The sequence below is a fragment of the Eptatretus burgeri genome, chromosome 8 (assembly GCF_056783735.1).
Source record: "Eptatretus burgeri isolate ZD-2024b chromosome 8, Ebu_testis_v1, whole genome shotgun sequence".
NCBI classification, from domain to species: domain Eukaryota; kingdom Metazoa; phylum Chordata; class Myxini; order Myxiniformes; family Myxinidae; genus Eptatretus; species Eptatretus burgeri.
Window position 1 is genome coordinate 74,348,358 of NC_140968.1, and position 22,074 is coordinate 74,370,431.

Sequence of the window (22,074 nt, forward strand, 5' to 3'; positions counted from 1 at the left end):
TTCAATGAATAGGGATGCCCTCTGGAGGATTCTTTGTCTTCGTGGGGTGCCACCAGAACTGATCAATCTGATGTCTGAGCAATACTTTTGTACTGAGAGTGCTGTGAAATGTGGTGATACCAACTCTTAATTATTTCCAGTTGTGACTGGAGTTCTTCAGGGGTGTGTACTGGCCCCTACACTTTTCACCACGAGTATGGACTGAATTCTGGGAGGATGTCGGAGAGATCAAGCTGTGGTGCATCGTTTGGGAATGTTAAGATCTTTGACCTTGAATTTGCACATGACACAGTCATCTTTGCAGGACTGGATTTCCTTTTGGGGGCCCTCGAGGTGCTGAACTAGGAGTCGGAGCCGTTGGGATTATAGGTTTCCTTGGTCAAAACAAAGATCCAGGCTTTCAATGACATATTTGATGCTGCTATCTTGTCTGTACCTGTTTGTGGTAAGGATGTTGAGGTCACTGAGAGATTCACTTACCTTGGAAGTGATATTCATGTTTCTGCTGGCTGTGAGTCAAAGGTCAATAGACGTCTGGGTCGGGCCTGGGGAGTCATGGATTCACTGGATAATGGGGTGTGGCGCTGCCGTTACCTGTGCGGGAGGATTAAAGTCTGAGTCTTCAGGTCTTTGGTGCTCTCGGTCTTGCTCTATGGGTGTGAGACTGGGACTCTGACCAAGGATCTGAGACGTAGACTTAATTCCTTTGGTACCAGGTCTCTTCGGAGAATCCTTGGCTATCGCTGGTCGGACTTTGTGTCCAATTCGTGAGTGGGGGAGGCCAATGGACTGACCACATACCTCGTGGTTGCAGCTGGTTCATCAGAATATGAAGGAGATTGGGATGGGCTGAGCATCTGTCTGGGGGATGGTGAGATGGAGGCCCCTGGAGTCCCTGCAGAACGTGGACACAGCAATGCTTTGCTCCGGCGCATGATTCTGTACCTTACCTACCTGAGCAGGTGCTGAGGTGTCCTCCATCAGACAGTGGTCTCCTCGGGTTAACCTGAAGTGTTCCCTTTGGGTGGGTGCTTGGAATGTCCTATCCCAAAGAGATGCAGATGGGCCAGGAATCTGCCTAGGGGATAGCCAAACTGAGGCCTCCAAAGTACCAGCGGAAAGTGTATGCAACGACGGGCTGTGGCACGTGCTCCCAAAATATGTATGTATGTTCAAAGTTCCATGGACTACAAGAAGAACAAACAAGAAAAATACCTCGTGCAGAGCACGATACTTGCAAAATCCACCCCCCTCTCCAAAGGCTGCCATGGATACATCAAATTGTCCATTTCATTAAGATTAAAATTGACAATCTTAATCAAAGGTCTGGCCAATCAGATGTAAATTGATTGTTTTTTCAGATTTAAATTGATGGATCTGTTGAAGGATGCAGCCAAGCTGTCTCTGCCAGAGCTTCGGAAAGCAGTGCAGGATCGGGATATCTGGAGAAATCTGATCATGAATGTCACCAGAAGTTGGACACAACTTAATGCAACTGGAAAACGACATAATTCTTCCCTGTTATAATTTCTCACCTCACACATATCTGCTAAGTGAAGATGGCATGGCCGCATGTGCAATCTTGGGGGTGCTACAAGGAGATGGCAGAACCACATGTGCTACCTCTGGAGGACTGTGACAACTTAGCAAACCCATGTGCACGATATCCAATGAAGGGCGGGCCTACAACATATGACATCCAAGTCCTGCCATCTCCTCATCAGACCTCCTGAGATTTCACATGCAGTCGCACCATCTTAGCTTCACAACCAAATAGGAGATGAGAACGTACAATGGTGAAGGATTTAAAATACTAATTACAATTACATGCCCATTAAAAATACTAATAAAAAGAGGAAAAGAGACGGACATGGGGTCTCGGGTGACAGGAAGCTCTCTGTACACATGATTCTCACAGTTACTAAACAGGGTGTAAGAAAATTGTGATGCTAACAAAATTTATGAAGCAACTACCTAATTAACCCCTTTATTGATCTCATTTTCATAATATCTTAATGTTGAGATCTTTCTGGGCACTTAGCCATGCTCTCCCCAAATATGTTACAGGAGTTTTGTGTTTTTGTATAAATAGTGTCATATCCAGGGGGGTTTAACCCCTACCTGGATGGATGGCCAAGCTTCTCCCTTGAAGGCCGATAGCCAAGACTTGGAGATTAATGTGTGTGGGGGAAGGGGGCGCAATGGCAGAGCGGTGGAGGAGCACAACACAGGGGCGCTACACCAGGACAGCACAAGGGGGGGGGGGATTTATACACAAACCCCACTACAAATACATGGATGCAGCTTCTTAAAAGGAACACATTTAATGAAAATAGACAAATATTTACAAAGGACAACAATCCAAAAGGTAATGATAATAATGCGAAGTAAGTAAATCCTAAAGTCGAGGCGCCTCTTCACACAGACTCAAATACAGACAAAGGGAAAACAGAACACAAAGAAAACCCTTCCTTTCGAGTATTCTTGTACTTAGCTTGGCCCAGAGCTGGTCTTTGTGGAATTTGCTTGTTTCTTGTTTCTCATCATGCTTTTGGTAAAAAAGACATAGGGAAAAGTCAGAGGGGGGGGGGGTGCAATTACATACTGGGGAAACTTATTCTTAAACCCTAGCTAATTAACACTGCACCACCACCTCCCCCGTGTGGTGTGAAGCTCACAGTTTCCCTACTTAATCACATAGAGATGCCTCCTACACGTCCACAGAGCAAACTACTCTATTCAATGCTAAATTCCCGATTAAATTCTTTCATCTACCCCCACAACCCCAACAATAGTCAAAGCTCGTGGTACACTAGTACACTAGCTCGTAGTACACTGGTACAAAGAGCTAGTACACTGAATGGATCAGCACGTAACAGACAAACACAGAACACAAACCATGCATGCATGAAGTGGACAAGATGGACACAGAGCATGCAGCCTGCTTGGCTAGAGGATGAGGGATGTCATGGCAGAGGGTAGAGTCATCAGCAAATGGATAAAGAGGATATTCCAGAGTCAGCGAGATCATTGATGAAGATCAGGAATAGGACTGGGCCCAGAACACTGCCTTGGGGCACTCAAGCCTTGACAGGGAGAGAAGATGAAAGGATTCCGTTGAGAGCCACATGTTGGCTTCATAGTCGAGGAAGTCAGTGAGCCTTGCGTGGTGTTGGCCTTGGATGCCATAGGCAGAGAGTTTGGAGAGTAAGGCAGGATGCCAGACTGTATCAAAAGCATGAGACACTATGTCCAGAAAGATGGCCACGATCTCATGTCTGACATTGAGGGCCTCCATCCATTGTTGGATGAGTATAAGCAGCATTTCCAAGGTGGACTGTCCTGCTCTGAACCCAAATCGGTGATCTGAGATGGGGTTGTTGGATAAAAGGAAGGATTTCATGTCAACGTGATGATGGATTCCATGACTTTGCTGATGATTAGAAGTAGGCTGTTAGGTCTGTAGTTGAGGGGATCAGTTTTTGCACCTTTTTATGTGGTGTAGTGATGTTGGTGGATTTCCAAGCAGGATTTCCAAGAGTTTATGATTTTTTTTCCAAAGATTCAGGGGCACTAGTTGCCTTATCTATCAAAATATCATTAACTTACATGAGTGAAGGCACTTAGATTTGACAGCCAGCTCAACTCCCCCTCTGAAAGCATGCAATGAACATTAGAGAATGATGAACTTATGCAAGGGTCATTGTTAGTAGTTCCCAAGCACAGTGTGAGGCCAATTTTGGGGATGAAGAAGATTGAGGAAAGTGGGAAGAGGAACCATAAGAAACAAGTAAGTGAGGAAATGTGTAAATAAATATGAACAGAGATTGTCCAGTCAATGTAGAAAATTTGAGGGGGTAACCCACCACTAATTGCAAAAGAATTGTTTCCACTGCAGTGCATTTCATTAAGACCCCCTAATTACTGTACAAAAAGTGCTAAAAAATCCAAGAATGGGAAAGTGGTGTAATTTGCATAATATGCAAATGAGCTTCTGCCATAAGAAAAAATTCATATTTTCACTATGCATTTGCATCTAAGTACTGTATCCGATTGAACCGTAACCCTCACCCTAACTTGTATTGTTTCTGCTCTGTTATTTCATGAATTACAGATTCTCATGGCAGAGTGTGTTCAGAAGAGTTTATAAGATGGTCAGGATACTCTTGGACTCTCTGGAAAATCCTCTATTTCTCTTTGCCGATGACTCCACCCTCTGCCGTACCATCTGTCATCCCTCAGACCGGCAAGCAGCAGCTTCTTCGCTCACTGCAGATCTGGATAAAATCACAAACTGGTCCAACACGTGGAACATGTCTTTCAATCCAGACAAATCTCACACTCTCACTATGTCTCTTCGAAAGGACCGTTTACAAAACCCCCCCATCCACTTTCTCAACAATCCTCTGGAAGAAGTCTTTTCTTTCAAGCTTCTAGGTCTCACTATCTGCCATGACCTTTCCTGGGAAAGTCACATTTCCAACCTCGCCTCAAAAGCCAGTCGCCGACTGGGAATCCTCCGTCATGCAAAGTCCTTCCTCTGCCCTCTTGAGCTCCTGACCACTTACAAAGCTTTTGTCCATAGCCTGATGGAGTACTGCTCTCCCCTCTGGGCTGGTGCTCCTGCCTCCCACCTTTCTCGGCTTAAAGCTGTCGAAACCAGGGGATTTAAGATGATCGGCATCTCCCGCAATGAAGCTGAGTCTTTGGGCCTCTCACTCAATCACCGCAGGTTGGTCGGTGGTCTTTCTGTCTTCTACCGACTCCTCTCCAGCATTGCCCCCCCTGCTCTCTCTGCGATTTGTCCCCACCACATTTCCACAGGGCGCTCAAGGTCCGCCAACAACCCCCTTCTGGTAAAACTACCAAAATCACGAATCACTACTCATCTTCACTCTTTCATTCCTCTTTTTTCCCGCCTTTAGAATAAACTTCCTCACTCTATTCTTTCCCATTCTTCCCTCCAGGCTTTCAAAACAGCTGTTCACCACCACCTCTTATCTTCCCCCATCCAAATCCTCGATCTTTTCTACCCCCAATAATCCACCCAAGCCCACTTCCTTCATTTCTCCTGCTTTCCTTCCTGAAAGTCCCCGAAATGTCCATCTTCTCTTCGCCATGTTCCCCATCCCATCCCCATCCCTCTCCCTTCCACAGTTCACCTAATGTGTCTGTTCCCCACTGTTTTGTCCCTTCCACTCCCGCCCCTCTTGTCTCATGCCTCCTTGCTGTGAGTTGTGTGTTAGCTCTCATACGAGCCTCGACCAAGGTATACAAAAAAAAAAATCCTACGGGGAAAAGGGGAGCGAGAGTATCAACAGGGCCAGTCAGGTCAGGTATGGGAGCATGTGCCAGAACAGCGCGTCACTGTGTCCACTTTCCACGATTACTCCAGGGGCCTCCGTCTGGCCATCCCCCAGGCAGAAGCCTGGCCCATCCCCATCTCCTTGAGATGCCGATCAACCTGCTGCAACCACAAGGCACGTGGTCGGCCCATTGGCCTCCTCCACTCACGAGACTCCCTCGCTGAGAGAATCTGGTGAGCAGGATCAGCGTCAGCAAAACGAGCCACATGTCCATACAGCCACAATTGACGCTCACGGACTATGCAGGTAACAAATCTCATCCGAGTCTCTCTCAGCAACCGCTCGTTGGACACAAAATCCGACCAGTGATAGCCAAGGATTCTCCGAAGAGACCTGGTACCAAAGGAATTAAGTCTCCATCTCAGATCCCTGGTCAGAGTCCAAGTCTCGCATCCATAGAGCAAGACTGGAAGCACCAAGGACCTGAAGACTCGGACTTTCGTCGTTCCGCATAGGTACCGGCAGCGCCACACCCCATGACCAGTGAATGCATGACTCCCCAGGCCCGACCCAGACATCTATTGACCTCTGACTCACAGCCAGCAGAGACATGAATATCACTGCCAAGGCAAGTGAATCTCTCCACGACCTCAACATCCTCACCACAAACAGGCACAGACAGGACAGCAGCATCCAAGATGTCATTGAAAGCCTGGATCTTAGTTTTGACCCAAGAAATCCGTAATCCCAGTGGCATCGACTCCTCATTCAGCACCTCGATGGCCCCCAAAAGGATATCTAAAGATTCCACAATGATGACTGCATCATCTGCGAAATCAAGGTCCGAGATCTTGACATTCCCAAACGATGCACGCAGCTTGATCTCTCCGACATCCTCTCTATAATCCAGTCCATACAAGTGCTGAAAAGTGTAGGGGCCAGTGCACACCCCTGAGAAACTCCAGTAACAACTGGAAATAAGTCAGAGATGGTACCACCACATTTCACAGCACTCTCATTACCAGAGTAGAGTTCAGACATCAGATCGATCAGTTTTGGTGGCACCCCACGAAGAACAAGAATCCTCCAGAGGACATCCCGATTCACTGAATCGAATGCTTTACAGAGATCAACACACTCTGCAAGCAGCCCCTGCCGAAACTCTCATCTGCATTCGGTGAGGACCCAAAGAGCAAGGATACGGTCAATCGACCTCTTTGGGGTAAAGCCTGACTGCTCTGGATGCTGGTGCTCAAGCAGATGGTGGTGAACCCTATCAAGAATTATCCGAGCAAAGACCTTGCCCGGCACTGAGAGCAGCGTCACCCCTCGGTAGTTGTTTCAGTCTTGGCGATAACCCTTCCCTTTCCAGTGAGGGACAACAAGGCCCCTCTTCCAATCAGTTGGGATGATGCCTGTGCTCCAGGCAGAGCATAAAACTGCATGCAACGACACGAGTGCAGCATTTGCACCAGCCTTGAGAAGTTCAGCATGGATGCCACAGATCCCTGGAGCTTTAGCCCGTTTCAACCGGTTCACCGCAGCCCGTGTTTCCACAAGCGAAGGTGGACCACAGTTGATTGGAGGGTCAGCAACAGGGATTGTAACACCCTCGACGTCCAACTCGACAGTTGGGGTATCAGCCTGGTACAACCGCTCAAAGTAACCGGCCCAGCAGGCCTTCACTTCAGACTCCTCTGTCAAGAGTCTACCGCCCTCTGCTCCAACTGCAGTGCTCCAAGGGATGGGCTTGGATGAGCGCAATGTGCGAATTCCCCTGTAAGTGGGACGAGAATCACCTGTCCACAGGGGATGCTCTACATCCTCACAGATTCCTTACACATAGGCCACCTTGTCCACCCTCAGTGCACGTACAGTTTTACGCCTAACCTCCCTGAACAGCTCAGCTCTGCCATTCATCCTGGCCCTGTGACTCTGGTCAATGGTATCCAGTGTCCCTTGAGAGATTCTTCTTTGCCCTACAGTGAGTTCCAAGACATCCACCGGAAATATCAAGGACGGTGGTCTTGAAGGCACTCTCCTCAGCTACCCTCTCCTCCTTGAGCTTGCCAACATCCAGTCTAAGCTGGGATGGTACCATTTTCCCGGATTTAAGGTGAAGCTTTCGAGTTGCTACAACAAGCCGGTGGTCAGTATTGAGGAACTGAGCACTCCGGTAGACCCTGCAGTTTGGATCATCCTCCAGCGACCGTCAACGAGGACATGGTCAATCTCCTTTGCCACACCACCAGCGTTGGAATACCAAGTCCAGCGATGAGCTTGTGGACGCTGAAACCATGAACCAGCCACCCCAAGTCCATGACTTCTTCCAAAGTCAAGGAACTTGGTGCTATTCTGGTTCATAGTTCCAGACCCATGGGGACCAACACATGCCTCATAACCATTCCTATCAGTTCCAGTCGATGCACTGAAATCCCCCAAGACAATGAGAGCATCTCGCCTGGGGCACAGATCAACCACAGATTCGAGCGTGGCATAGAATGCATCCTTCACGGTGAGATCACTTGCCTCAGTCGGAGCATAGACAGAGACCAGGGAAATGACACCGAAGGAGTGACGAATCCTTAGTCTCATAATACGCTCGTTAACCGGTGTTACCTCATTTATCGTTGGGGTCAGCTTATTGGAAACAGCTGCAGCAACTCCCTGAGTATGGTAACCATCAGAGCGACCAGACCAATAGTAGCTTGGTGTAACCACCCACCATTATCTCGCCGCAATCCGGTCTCCGAACCTCAGAGAGTGGTGCAATACCGATGTCCAAACGCTTGAGCTCAGATGATAACAGAGACAGGTGATCATCCTCTCTTAGGGATAGGACATTCCAGGCACCCACCTGAAGCGACTGCCTCAGGTTAATCCAAGGAGACCGCCGTCTGGTGGACGACACCTCAGCACCACCCCGGCACACACTACCGCAATCTGACCCCGGAATGGTTACCCCGTGGTTTCCCTCCTTTCATCAAAGATTGGGAGTCCCGAAGGCTTTGCCCCAATCCCATCATCCGGTGAGCTGCCCTGTGAAGGGAAGCTGCACAGGAGGTACTCCCACGGAGTGGGTTTTCAAAAAAAATTTGCGTTTTTGTGTTTTCCAGAATGAAGGGTTTCACGGTGGCCGGAGTGCAAATCCTGCCACCAACCTCCTAATAAAAAGTAACCCAACTGCAGGAGGACGTCCGCAGACACAGTTGGGCACTAGATATGGATGGCTGTTGGCTCACAAGGAGCTCCTCTGCCCTTTGACAGGTTTTGTTTTTAATCCTGCTGGGTGTCCATATCCAAACACCCTCCTCACCAGAAAACCTGGTGGGGGAGACGGTTTACTCGCCGACAACCCGACCATGGAACAGATTAGTACAGGTTTACATGGTACCTGTAGCAGGTCACAGATCTAACCTGACCTGACACACAGTGCCAGTGAGCAGCAAGGAAGTAGTATAGAACTCATAAAGGTCAGCGAGTACACACAGAATGCCGACGGGTTTTCACTCATTCACAGACGATTGCAAAGACACAGGAAAAAGTAGCTGAACAAGATCAGCCCTCACCCTGTATCCTTCGTTCAGAAACACCAACGTTCAGTTTGGACAAGCACTGTTTGTTTTGCGGTGAACCAGCTACTTACAATGAGGAAAAGTGTGATGGCATGGATGTCTATCCTGTAAGAACCACATCATTCCAAAATATTGTCTTACATTCAAGTGCACAAAGGAAAGATGAATGGTCTACGTTAGTTTCAGGCAGAATTGAATATGCTCATGACCTAATCACAGCCGATGCAGTTTACCATCAAAGCTGTAATGTAAACTTCAGCACTGGGAAGCAGGTTCCACAGCAACATTCCTCTGGTCTAGGTAGTGTTGAAAAGAAACAAAAGCTTGGCAGACCCAAAAAAGCAGAAAGATATGAAGTATTCCTGTTGGTTGCAAAGTACCCTCAGAAAAATGATGATGAACAGATTACAATAACAGACTTGATTGAGAAAATGGAGACAGGTCTTTTGGGTACAGAGGTTGCAGCTTATGGCTTTACACATATGAAGAGTAAACTCATGGAACATTTTGGTGACAATATCATAATAACCGAGTTGAATGGGAAGCCAAATGTTGTAACTTTTAGACGAACAGCAGCAAATATTCTCCATGACTTTTACAAGGAACAGAAGAAAGAGGACCCCAATATTGAGAAAATACGAATGATAAACACAGTTGCCAAGCTTATCAAGAGTGACATAAAGGCAGTTGACTCTTCTAATGATGTATATCCAACCAGAGAACAGATGTCATCAACAGAAGCAGCTGTGCAGTTCATTCCACAGTCACTACTGATGTTGTTGCAAGGTTTGTTCGTTGGCAAGAACACTGATCTGAAGGTAGCATCAATTGGACAAGCTATAATGCAAGCAACAAGGCCAAGAGTCATTCCAGCCCCATTGCAATTTGGACTAGCAACTGAAATGCACCATCAGTTTTCATCACGGTTCATCGTAGATACTCTTCATAAACGCGGCTTCAGTTGTTCCTATTCTGAAGTGCGGAAGTTCGAGAAAAGTGCCGCTCTTACACAAGGGCCAGAGTTGCCTGAGCCTGGATCTGGAGAGTTCATTCAGCATGTTGGTGACAATGTTGATCACAATACAAGAACTCTTGATGGCTTTGGAACATTCCATGGAATGGGGATTATTTCCACTTTCACACCAGGAAAGCTGCTTAGTAAACCTGTACCTAGATTCTAGAGTATCAGTGACAACGGATGACATCATAAAAGTGGGAAGGATCAACATCAAAACTTTCAAATATCAAGTTATCTGACATTTTTGATTTTCTCGAATTGCTAAAAGCTATTATGTATATTTTATGCAAGTTATATTCATAATATGGGTTTGGATACTTGTTCCTTATATGGAAAATAATAGTGAAAATTCGAAATTTCTATAATTCCTGAAACTAATTTGCATAATATGCAAATTATATTCAAAATATTAATTTGCAAATGTGCCTATTATGTTCATTGACCTTGAAAACATGGGTTTGGACACTTGATTTGCTTCAATTGGGTACTTAGATGCAAAGTTATAGTGAAAATATGAATTTTCTCTTATGGTGGAAGCTAATTTTCATATTATGCAAATTACACTACTTTCCCATGCTAGGATTTTTTTAGGACTTTTAGTATGGTGATTAGGGGGTCTTACTGAAATGCACTGCAGTGGAAATGATTCTTTTGCAATTAGTGGTGGATGAAGATACTAATTTGACTGGACTAAGACAATGAGGATAAGAATTGCATATTTACGTACATCATTCGAAAGAGAATACAAGTAACATAAAAGGTTTCCCATCCTGTCTCATTAAGTCATGTGTTGCAGCTGCTTCTCAAAAGGAGATTGCTGTCAGCACAGAGCAGATGCCCTGACCTTTTCAGTTAATGCCTACCCTGGGAATTTCCTGGTGTCTCAGTGGCAGGGGGCTTCTCGGGGGAAGAACTGGGTCCCCCTCATGGCTCTTAAGTTGTGTTGGAAGTAACTATTCACTTTTCAAACTCCAGACACATCACTATTCGCTGTTAATTTAGAAAACCAAATATTGAAGCTCTTGCAAATGTAGGTTATTAAAAATATAATGTGCAATTTTCATGAGAGCTACTAAGGCAAAACAAATGTGTGTCACAATGTGTCTTGAGCGGCAGCCCACCTCCCATGGGCCAGTCAGCTGCTTGCAGTGACTGGACCATGGTACGGCCGGACTCGTGGGGCCGGGTCCCTCTTATAGGATGCGTGGTTCTACCACTGCTTCACAGAAGAGGGTCACCCAAAGACACGGGTCTGACTCCTCTCTCCCATACATTCTCAACGGTGCTTGTGATCCACTGCATGTGGATCCCCTCTTGGGGATCCCCTTCCCCTCTTGGGGAAGTCTGTGGAGGTCAGTGGCGGGTATTCCATTGGCAACTGCAGACTCCTGACCCGGGTTGGCCTAGCCATACGTGGTTAACCGCTGGGTCGTTGCGAGCTAAACGCCGCCAGCCCAGCAATTTCAGTGAGCACCGTGCCCTGCACTCTTCTGGGCAGATGGTCTTGCCTGCCATCCCAGATGTGTGGATCTGATGGACTGGATCCAGACTCTTGGTCTGCCTTCGTCGTAGTGGACCTTCTGTGAAACTTGATGGATCACAGTCCCAAACGGACGTCCACTCCGGTGGTCTGGAACTTCAGTCTGCTGGCCCCACTCCATGGTGGTCAACACCTGACATGCGGTGGAGTGTGTTGGAGGTTTGGGAAAGGGGGGGGGGGTTCAACAGGCCACAGCAGTTAAAACCCTGGCAGGGGAGGCATCGAGCCGGCGCAGACCCCTCCCTCTGACTCTACCTCCACCATTGTACAAAAACAAATTTCCATTGTCACAAGTAAAGATTTCTGAAAATGCACTAAAAAAAAAAGCTTTACTCTGGAGAACATCATTCGTGAATCACTTTGTGCATCTTTATCATATGTAAGGCAGTGTTATCCAATCAATAAGTTGACAATAACATGAATGTAACCACATGTAACAATAATTGGCATGAACAGGTCAATGATATTAAGAAATGCACCATAATATTACCCCTACACCTTATTTCACAAAATTGTTGAACTCATGGTTTTCCACATGGACATCGATTTGACTGCATTATTTGTGTTTCAATTTTTATGTATTGTACAATCAATGAAATTGTATTTATTGACAATCTATAGATTAGATTTCAAGTTTCTTGTAGCATGAAGACGATTCAGGCTGGTGAACATCTGGCAAAGGTTCTGATGTCGTTTTGACACTAAAGCACATAACATTTCCTGCTGGCTTATTTATCACCCTGTGGGAAAATATTGATGAAATAATGTTGAAGTTATCACCAGCTTTATTGCAAGTACAATCTCAGTACGTACAGAACTAAGTTCAACGCAGAACCTCTCTTAGCAATTTCACATGATAAATGGCCTGCCTTACAACCCAAAATATGCAATATGAGGGGAAAAGCCCATCAAAATGATGTGTGCACAAAACCCTACACAATATAGAGGATTGCAATAAATACAAAGTTCTGGATTACGTCTGATTAATTATTTTCAATAAATAATACAGTCCGAGAAATGAGACTTTCCCTGGGGAGGATTCGAGGTGAAGGGAGCAATTGGTCAACAAATTTGTAAGAACGTGGATACTTTGAGACCTGGGAGAGCTCCGTTTCACCTTCTGAAATCCGCATCTGGAGATAACAACTAATGACACACACACACACACACACACACACACACACACACACACACACACACACACACACACACACACACACACACACACACACACACACACACACACACACCAATCAGGTACTTGTTTAAAAAAAACACAAACACAAAGAGGTGGATATTTTGAGGCCTGGTAGGTCTCCATTCCACCTCTTGAAACCCATCCATGTGTGGAGATAGCAGCCAACAACAGCAACTTGCACATGCACGTACACACATTCACACATGCGCAAGCACAGAGGTGGATACTTTGAGACTTTAGAGGGCTCCGTTCCACCTTCTGAAACCCGCAAGCTTCACTTGAAGCTTCAAGGTAGAAAGAGCACCGTCCAATACAAGTGCTCATACAAACTTGTACAAACCGTGTGACCATTGTATAGTAACACTTAGGAGTAGCGTCCTTCACTCTGTTCACTTTTCAAGAGATCTTGGAGGTTGCATGAGAGAAATGGTGGGGATTAACGGCTCTCATTTATGGTGAAGAGTTTATTTGCATCATAATTATGAGAAATCGAGTAATGCGCCATGCAACATTAGGAGGCATTAAAGTCAAATGACCAGAATCATCTTTTTTTTTTGTTTCTGGCTGTCGGTTGTATATGTATACTTGTTGGAAAATGTAAATGTCAGTTTAAAATACAGTTATTGGATTTAATGCCTCCTATTTCACGATACATTACTTCTGACATACAAAAGAGGAACCACAATCCCAGCTTGGTCGACTTTAAAGATGTTCTGATTTTTCCGAGCTCACCTTCTCAGCAGATTTCCCATAAAATTACACATACCATGACCTGGTCATTGAAGACTTATTGAAGTGGTTGTAGGCCACGTGGGGTTGTTTTGCCATCCTCCCAAGACCCAAGGCCCAATAGCTGTAGAAGCAGAACACAAGTCGGACAAGTGAGTCGAGGGTTCAGGAGAAAAGAGTTGGAACAAAGAGGGTTCAAATATGGAGTTTTTAAATCACATTTTTCACCTATTCATTTTGTCAAATGTTTATAGTGTCATGGTTTCACCTAACACTTTTCAACCTTCTCTGGCAGGACCCTGAGGCAGTAGCACGGTGGTTAGCAGATTTTCAGCTACAACAATATACTCCCAACTTCCTAGGTGCTGGTTATGACCTCCATACCATCAGTCGGATGACTCCCGAGGTCAGTATATGCTTGTAGACATGTGACTTGAATATGCACTACATTCTTTGTGTTCCAGATATATTAACAGCAATACAGGAGTAACTTTGTACAGACAATGTACAGTTGAATATAGGACAATGGTACTTGATCCTCCCACAGGTCATCATCCTGAATAATAGGAATGTTGAAATTGCCCCGCAAAACACATATCACCAACCTTTGGACTAATTCGCTTTTTGATAAGTCCATTTAGGAGATTTCTCAACAATGACCTTACACACATCATCCTTTCTTGCTGCAGGATCTTACTGCCATTGGTGTAACAAAGCCAGGACATCGTAAAAAAATTGCTGTCGAGATCAGCAAGTTGAATATTTCTGATGGGCTACCTGACTATAGACCGGTAAGTTGCATTTGCTCAGAATTTGATTATCATTGTCAGAATCATCCACAAAATTCAGGCTTGGATAGCACTAAAGCTTCCCCCTCCACCTTGGAGTACATTTGTATCTCTAACTTGTAACAAGGCAATCAAAATCATTGTGATTCCAGGGGACCTTGCTTTTTCATCCATGCTACAGAGCCAGGGATAACTTCATTTCTCCATGCTAATTATAAAATATTGCACTTTTTTCAAATATCTTTATCCCCAAAACAAAATATTTCACATAAATCGAAAACAATGGATATGATGACAGCGAAGAATATTCAAATGTTCGTGAATTCACGTGACAAATTTGGCGAATAAGAAAAAGCATGACAGAACAGCGCATTACAGCTGTACCTAATTAGCATGATTGACCAATCCCAAGTGGCATTCTGTCCGGCATGACCACTAATTAAGGCAATATGGTGGCAACCACGTCTGTTGACGAAGATAAGAGGACTGCCGATTTTTCGACAAAAATTTGTGTCATGCACGCTGTTTCTTCAACAAAAAGTAATTTGATTCCTCACCCATATGAATCCTGGCTTCGATTCGTCGGTTTGGCGACTGATTGGAAGAAAGAAAGCAAAGTTGAAAACTGAAAAGAAAGCAGAGTTGGTGTGGACACCGGAAACCGGTTCAGATTTTGAAGATACGCAATCGTGCATCAATGCTCAACCAACAAATGACAAGATTGGCTGCCATTACGAGTGTTACAAACACTTCTGTGATGGAAGTAAAGTGAGGAGGAAAGCCAAGAAATCTGGTGCTTAAGTTGAGATATAAAATGTACTTCACTTTCAAGTTTAACTCTGGGCCAGGCCAGGTAGCCGCATCTATGTAAGCTTCCATGCAGTATCAGTGACAAGTTAAGTGATTTTATTTTCAACACAAATGAAGGCACCACAAAGTTGCATTCATTTTGTATTGAAAACTCAGTTTGTTATTTGGATTGTGAACATTTGTGCCTATTGGTGCTTTTCAAAATATGAATGAAAATATACACAAGGTTGCCGAGCTTGGGTTAGGGGAGGGATTTGTGAATGAACACATTCGGTGGAGTTTCCTTTGTCAGGATCGTGTCATGTTTATCAATGACTACATGTAGCTTAGGTATTTAATGCCTGAATACATGCCTCCAATCAAAGCATCTACATGATCTTTTCCTCGTAATGAAATAAATATGTGATAGATCATGTCAAAAGGAGTATATGCATCTATCAAACAGGTACAATTGTAACGTGAGTAGGTCAATTAATGACGTACCAATTACCTAGTGGAACATTAATTACATCTACCTTATTGTTAATTACGTATCACAACAAGCCACAAAATACAGCACATGACACATGTCCTGTCGAGGTTCTGCAATCACTAATTGCTCTTTCTTGTTTACCGATGCAACTGAATCCTGAAGCAAAACAACTGAAGCAAACATCAAATCACATCATTGAAGTGATCTGGTGTTGCACATGTGTGGGTGAGCACGTGTGCGCACGCTTGGTGTTGTTTTTGTGTTTCCGGGGGCACAGACACGGCTTGTTTCGTGTCCGGATTAAGCATGATGAGGTGTTGATGATGAGGTATTGAGGAACTGAGCACTCCGGTAGACCCTGCAGTTCTGGATCATCGTCCAGCGATCACCAACAAGCACATGATCAATCTCCTTTGCCACACCGCCAGCGTTGGAATACGAAGTCCAGCGATGAGCCTGTGGGCTCTGAAATCATGAACCAGCCACCTAAAGTCCATGACTTCTTGCAAAGTCAAGGAACTTATTGCTATTCAGGTTCACAGTTCCAGACCCATGGGGTCCAACACACATCTCATAACCATCCCTATCAGTTCCAGTCGGTGTATTGAAATCCCCCAAGACTAGAAGACTATCTCGTCTGGGGTACTGATCAACCACAGACTCGAGCGTGGCAAAGAATGCGTACTTCACGGTGAGATCACTCACTTAAGTCGGAGCATAAACAGAGACCAGGGAAATGACACCCAAGGAGTGGCAAATCCTTCATCTCATAATATGCTCATTGACCGGTGTTACCTCAATTACCATTGGAGTCAGCTTATTGGACAGAGCTACAGCAACTCCTTGGGCATGGTAACCATAAGAGTGACCAGACCATTAGTAGGTGTAACCACCCACCATTATCTCGCCGCAATCCGGTCTCCGAACCTCAGAGAGTGCTGCAATACCGATGTCCAATCGCTTGAGCTCAGATGCTAACAGAGACAGGTGATCATCCTCTCTTCGGGAAAGGACATTCCAGGCACCCACCCGAAGGGACCGCCTCAGGTTAACCCAACGAGACCGCCGTCTGGTGGACGACACCTCAACACAACCTCGGCACACACTACCGCAATCTGACCCCGGGAAGGTTACCCCGTAGTTTTCCTCCTATCATCAAAGAGTGGGGGTCCCGAAGGCTTTGCCCCAATCCCCTCATCTGGTGAGTTGCCCTGTGAAGGGCAGCTGCACAGAAGGTACTCCCACGGAGTGTGTTTTCAATTTTTTTTTAATGCTTTTAGGATATTTTGCGGAATTAAGGATTATCCGGTGGAATGCAAATCCTGCCACCAACCTCCTCATAAAATGTAAACCAACTGCAGGAGGAAATCCGCAGACACAGTTGGGCACTAGATATGGATGGCCGTTGGCTCACAAGGAGCTCCTCCGCCCTTTGACAGGTTTTGTTTTTAATCCTGCTGGGTGTCCATATCCAAACACCCTCCTCACCAAGAAACTTGCTGGGGGAGACTGTTTACTCGTTGACAACCCGACCATGAAACAGGTTCGTACAGGTTTACATGGTACCAGTAGCAAGTCACAGATCTACTCTGACCTGACCTGACAACTTACACCAGATCACGTGGAAGTAAAAACAAAAAAAAGAGTAGAGCACGCCTTCATTGATGTGATCTGACATTTGTTTTTGCTTTTGCAAAATAAAAAAGAGCTCCTCCATTTGACCTCGAGCACCAGCACTTGACCGAAAATGAGCGGTCGTATCGAAATTAAAACCGGACACTTGCCGAGGCTCGGGGTCTTTGTGCCTGATGAAGCCGGCTGCGAAGCTGGCGAAACGTCTCCTGAGACCGAGTCTGCTCTCGCTTTTTTCTCAAATTAGCGGAGTCGAGTTAGTTTATTTTACTTTTGGTTGGAAGCGCCTTCTTTAAAAATGTGTAATTCCAACCACCCCAATCTTGTACTATATATATATATATATATATATATATATATATATATATATATATATATATATATATATATATATATATATATTTATATATATGTATGTATGTATATATATATATATATGTATACATATATATATATATATATATATATATATATATATATATATATATATATATATATATATATATATATATACATATGAATTGAAGCTTTTGTTTGTTTGTTTGTTGCACGCGCTAATCTCCTGAAAGATAGGAGTACACTCTCTGAGGTAAATGGTTGGACGGGCCCCGAATAGGTTATAGGCGAGGTGGTGAGGCCCCTCGGTTGGGGGGGGGGTGTTTTGTATCACAACATGATCACCAACCAACCAACCCTCACCAACCCCCTGAAGCTATGACTGCAGTGGCCAATAGGGAACTGATACTGGGCTCGCGTCAGACCTTTGTACAGAAGATTAAATTCATTCAAAAAGAACCCGGGCAATGCCGGGTGCATTCACCTGGGATATATATATATATATATATATATATATATATATATATATATATATATATATATATATATATATATATATATATATATATATATATGGGGCTGCAAAAGTAGGTATACAGTAATGAAAAACAAAACGTGTTTTATTGATTATACAAGCATATCATTAATAACATACCAATCATAAACATATCAATAATTAACATATTAATCCCTCAAATGTTCAAATTAAATGAATTCTAGTATTAAATGAATCCTAGCACCACTATTATAATACTGGTAATACTGGTATAATCCTTACTGTATACCTACTTTTGCAGCCCCCTGTATGTATGTGTATATATATATATATATATATATATATATATATATATATATATATATATATATATATATATATATATATATAGAAACATGTGGAGTGTGACGAGCACTCTGCCAATTCCCATTGGACACAGTCCATACCAAAGCGTCACCTCCAACACAAAGGCCTCAGCCCGGTGACTGTCATACAGACAAAGATTGTATGGTCATCATCAGTTAAACATCAAAGAGAACCACCGATCCAGATTTCGGGCTTATTTGCCCTCATTCAGATGGCAAACTGATAAATATCTAATCAATGATGACCACATTCGTCGTTTATACATCAGACTCACATGTGGACTGTGTCCAATGGGGATCGGCGGAGTGCTCGTCACACTCCACATGTTTAGATTTTCCTGCTGATGACATCACAAATTCATGAAGTGCTGCTGTGGCATGGCATGTGGTTGTATGTAAACAGTAGTCAGGATAGCCGATGGGAATTCCCGAGGCAGGTATTGGGGACGGCACTTGATCACCAAGCATTCCAGGTCCGATGAACAGAATTGAGAAATAATCTCAACGTTCGTACACGAGGAGGTGTTTATGAAGAAACATACCCCACCTCCCTTTACCTGATCAGTAATCTCCTTTGATATTTCCATTCGATACACCATCTGGTTGGATAGCAACATCTGGGATGTTGGCATCAAGCCACTTCTCGGTTAGGCCGGAAGCGTAGCAGTCACACATCACGTTGGTGTCGAATACGGCAAAAAGTTCATCAAGTTTGTGGTCCATGTACTGCAGATTAGCAAGTTCAATACTATAGAGTGGTGAGCGAGATGAACGGTGACATAGTCTTACCAAAACGTCTCCGGTTTTCCCGTGTTTGCGTTAACGGAAAAGTCCTTTGTCCTCAGGTGTTTTGTAAAGAATGTCATTTTTATCCACATTCAGATGAAAAGTCACTTCATTAACTCTCGTTCTGATGTCTAATAGCTGCTGGTGGTCGTATATGATCGTAGCGATGACATTTGGCGCTAATAAGAAGGTGAAAATTGCAAGAAATAAGAGAGCACGTCGTAAAATGTCACCATGCATCGGTGCTATCGGAGAGGGCTTAAACACCCCAATGACTGACCAGTATCATGTTGCGTTGCCGTACGCTTAATGGAACTGGGCAGTATCACACCGTCTCTGGCTTCTCATTCAAGCTGGAATGGGAAATGGACACATCCTTTCAGCTGAAAGCACATTGATGCCTTCTTGGAGCTATGGCTTTGGTAGATTGCTGATTAAGGAATCACTGGCAAGTCGATTAATCGTGCATTTCACTTTCCCTGCCTGCTTCTGTAGCCATTGGCCACGCAGGAGACACCTGAGCAGACTTGCTTCGTCAAAGTGAAAGCCAGAAGTGCTCAATGCTGTCGGAATATCATTTCCACAGGGGAGTGAATGATGGTAGCAATGGCTTAATGGCCAAGCCCACCTGACTCGTACAAATATTTCGACATCAAACTGGACCTGCGATGCCAGAAACCTGCAAGATTTTCTAACATTGTATTTTTAATCATTTTTCTCCTCCCTATTGAATCCTCACGACTCTGTTGTTTAAATGCGAAGTAACTGCGCAAGCGATACGCTGAAATAACATTGAACTGGCCATGGTACTGATTGAGAAACGCCCAAAGCTTCCATTAACCTCTGGTAGCTTGTACCTGCAGCTGTTTTTGAGCCTGGAGAGCAATTGCTGAAATCTATGTCTGAGTTCTTCCTGACATCTTTGTTGTTTGTTCCTTTCACATTTCTTTCTACTTTTTCACATTTGAGGCCCCGCGAGGAGGAGTGATGTAAGCGACATTTTTTAATGATATGATGATGATGATAGGTTTGGATGATAGGGGAAGGGTTAATATAGTGCTATATGGCATTAACTCCAAAATGGCCGATGTGTCCCTTACATCACTCCTCCTTGCGATGCCTCATTTCTCTCTATTCATTGTATTTCTTGAGTTTTCTTTTCTTTTCATTGTTTTGTTCTTTATTTCTCTCTTCCTTTATCTATTTCTCAAAGGAGAAGTGAATTATTGCAGAATTTTTTTTTTCTGTAAGGCTCACCAGGATGTGCCTGGATGGGTTTAAGAATTGTGGAGTAGCGGCTGAAACCCGAATCCTATCCAGGTTCCTCCTGATGACTCCACCTTTGCTGTTTGTATATTTGCATTCCTTCTGATGACTCCACTGCAGTATTTCGTCTTCTCTTTGACTATTGGGGCCCTGCTTGTTGTGCTGATCCAGCACCTTTATCCTTCGTACAAAAATGTAGTTTTGCCCTGAAGCGCGGATAATTTCCAAAGGAAAAACATTGCCAAGCTCACCTGGCAAGACACAAAATCAATTCCATACATGTGTGCAGAGAGTTAGAATACTAGTGACAGCTGCCAGGAGTGCTATGTGTGAGGAGGGGTGGGGGTGGTGGGGAGGGGGGTGGTGGGGAGGGGGGTGGTAACCGAGAATGGCCTGTGGTTGAACAAAGGCTGATATCCATGGCTGCCCTCAAAGTATGGCTTTTCAGTGGAGGGGGGCTTCCAGCAAAGCTCTATCGGATGGCAAAACATAACCAGCCCCAAGCTAAATGGCTAAAGAGCATTGTTTCGTCACACATCCAGCTGCATAAGCTGTGAGGCTATACTCAGAGACATTGGGCCTACCATTTGGCCATAACGGCACAGACTTTGGGACAAGGTTGCTGGGAAACCAAGCTCTGGTGATCAGAGCCGAAGCACTGCTCGTATTTAGTTACAAGAGTCCCATCCGAGGAAGGAAAGGTAGATCTTCTGTTGCAATATCCTCTCATGTCTCGATAGCATGTTCCTATCTGTACTTAGCCACGGCAGCAGCATTGTTTTTTTTTTCAGAAACGAAGGTTACCTTGTTCCGTGTGCGGCAAAGGTGATGTGTGAGTGTAAGAGAACCTTCAAATGTAGTCAGTAAGGAATTAGTGCCATATAAAGGAACTACTTGAATTCTTGTGGCACCTGAGATGTTGTGATTGTGGTTGTACTTGTATTATTCTCCTTTCTTGGTGTGTGGTTATTCGGCAGGCTGAGCTGGGTGAGTGGCTTTCTTTAATCGGCCTGGCACATTACCAGCACCTGCTTCAAAGCAACGGCTATGAGAGCATCGAGTTCATCACCGACCTCACCTGGGAAGACCTGCAGGAGATTGGGATAATGAAACTTGGTAGGCTTTTGGTTGTTAATCAGAGACATTTTAGCAGTGTATTTGTTACAGGGTGTTTCTAAGATGTATTGGACCTGTGGCTCGTGGATAAGTGGGGAGTTTTATTTGTTTGATTTCATTGCGTTGGATGTAGATCGTGGGAAACTAATATTTCTGAAACCTTGACGACTACTGAAGGCACAGTAGTTGTGAATTGCCGATACATTTGTCTTCGTCCTCACAAAATTAGAGCATTCAAATTTCTACACAACAAAATACTCACAACAGTCCAAGAAACAGCAAGGTTTTCTTTTCTTATTCGATATATGTTTTGATGTTGATGTACCAGACTTTTTGAAGAGTGTCAGTGCTGCTGAAGCAGTTTCATGGCAAAGGTGATAGTAGGTGGTTTGCCATTGCCATCCCAGTGTTGTTTGACACCGTGCTCTGTCCTTTTAAATGCTGAGCGCCAAGCAAGGAAGCAGCATGTACACACACACACACATATTTACACTAGTGGGGTGTGCTTACACATTGTGTAAGCATACGAACTGTGTTTCCCCATTGTCGCGGGTCGCTCACCTGCATTTCATTTTTATTTTTTTCATTTATTTATATTTTCATTTACGGTTGCTTTCTGACAGTTCTGCAATTTTTCCTGG

General features: G+C 44.5%; 1 protein-coding gene across 4 annotated transcripts in view; it reads left to right on the forward strand.

Annotated features, from left to right (window-relative positions):
- Window positions 1-22,074, forward strand: part of LOC147022052 (caskin-1-like) — a 268,997-nt gene that overhangs the window by 224,424 nt on the left and 22,499 nt on the right. For all 4 annotated transcript variants that reach the window (XM_085892623.1, XM_085892626.1, XM_085892624.1 and 1 more), the window contains 3 exons: window positions 13,662-13,772; window positions 14,056-14,157; window positions 21,295-21,433. In XM_085892623.1, the coding sequence (XP_085748749.1) occupies window positions 13,662-13,772; window positions 14,056-14,157; window positions 21,295-21,433 (352 nt within the window). The remainder of the gene's footprint in view (window positions 1-13,661; window positions 13,773-14,055; window positions 14,158-21,294; window positions 21,434-22,074) is intronic.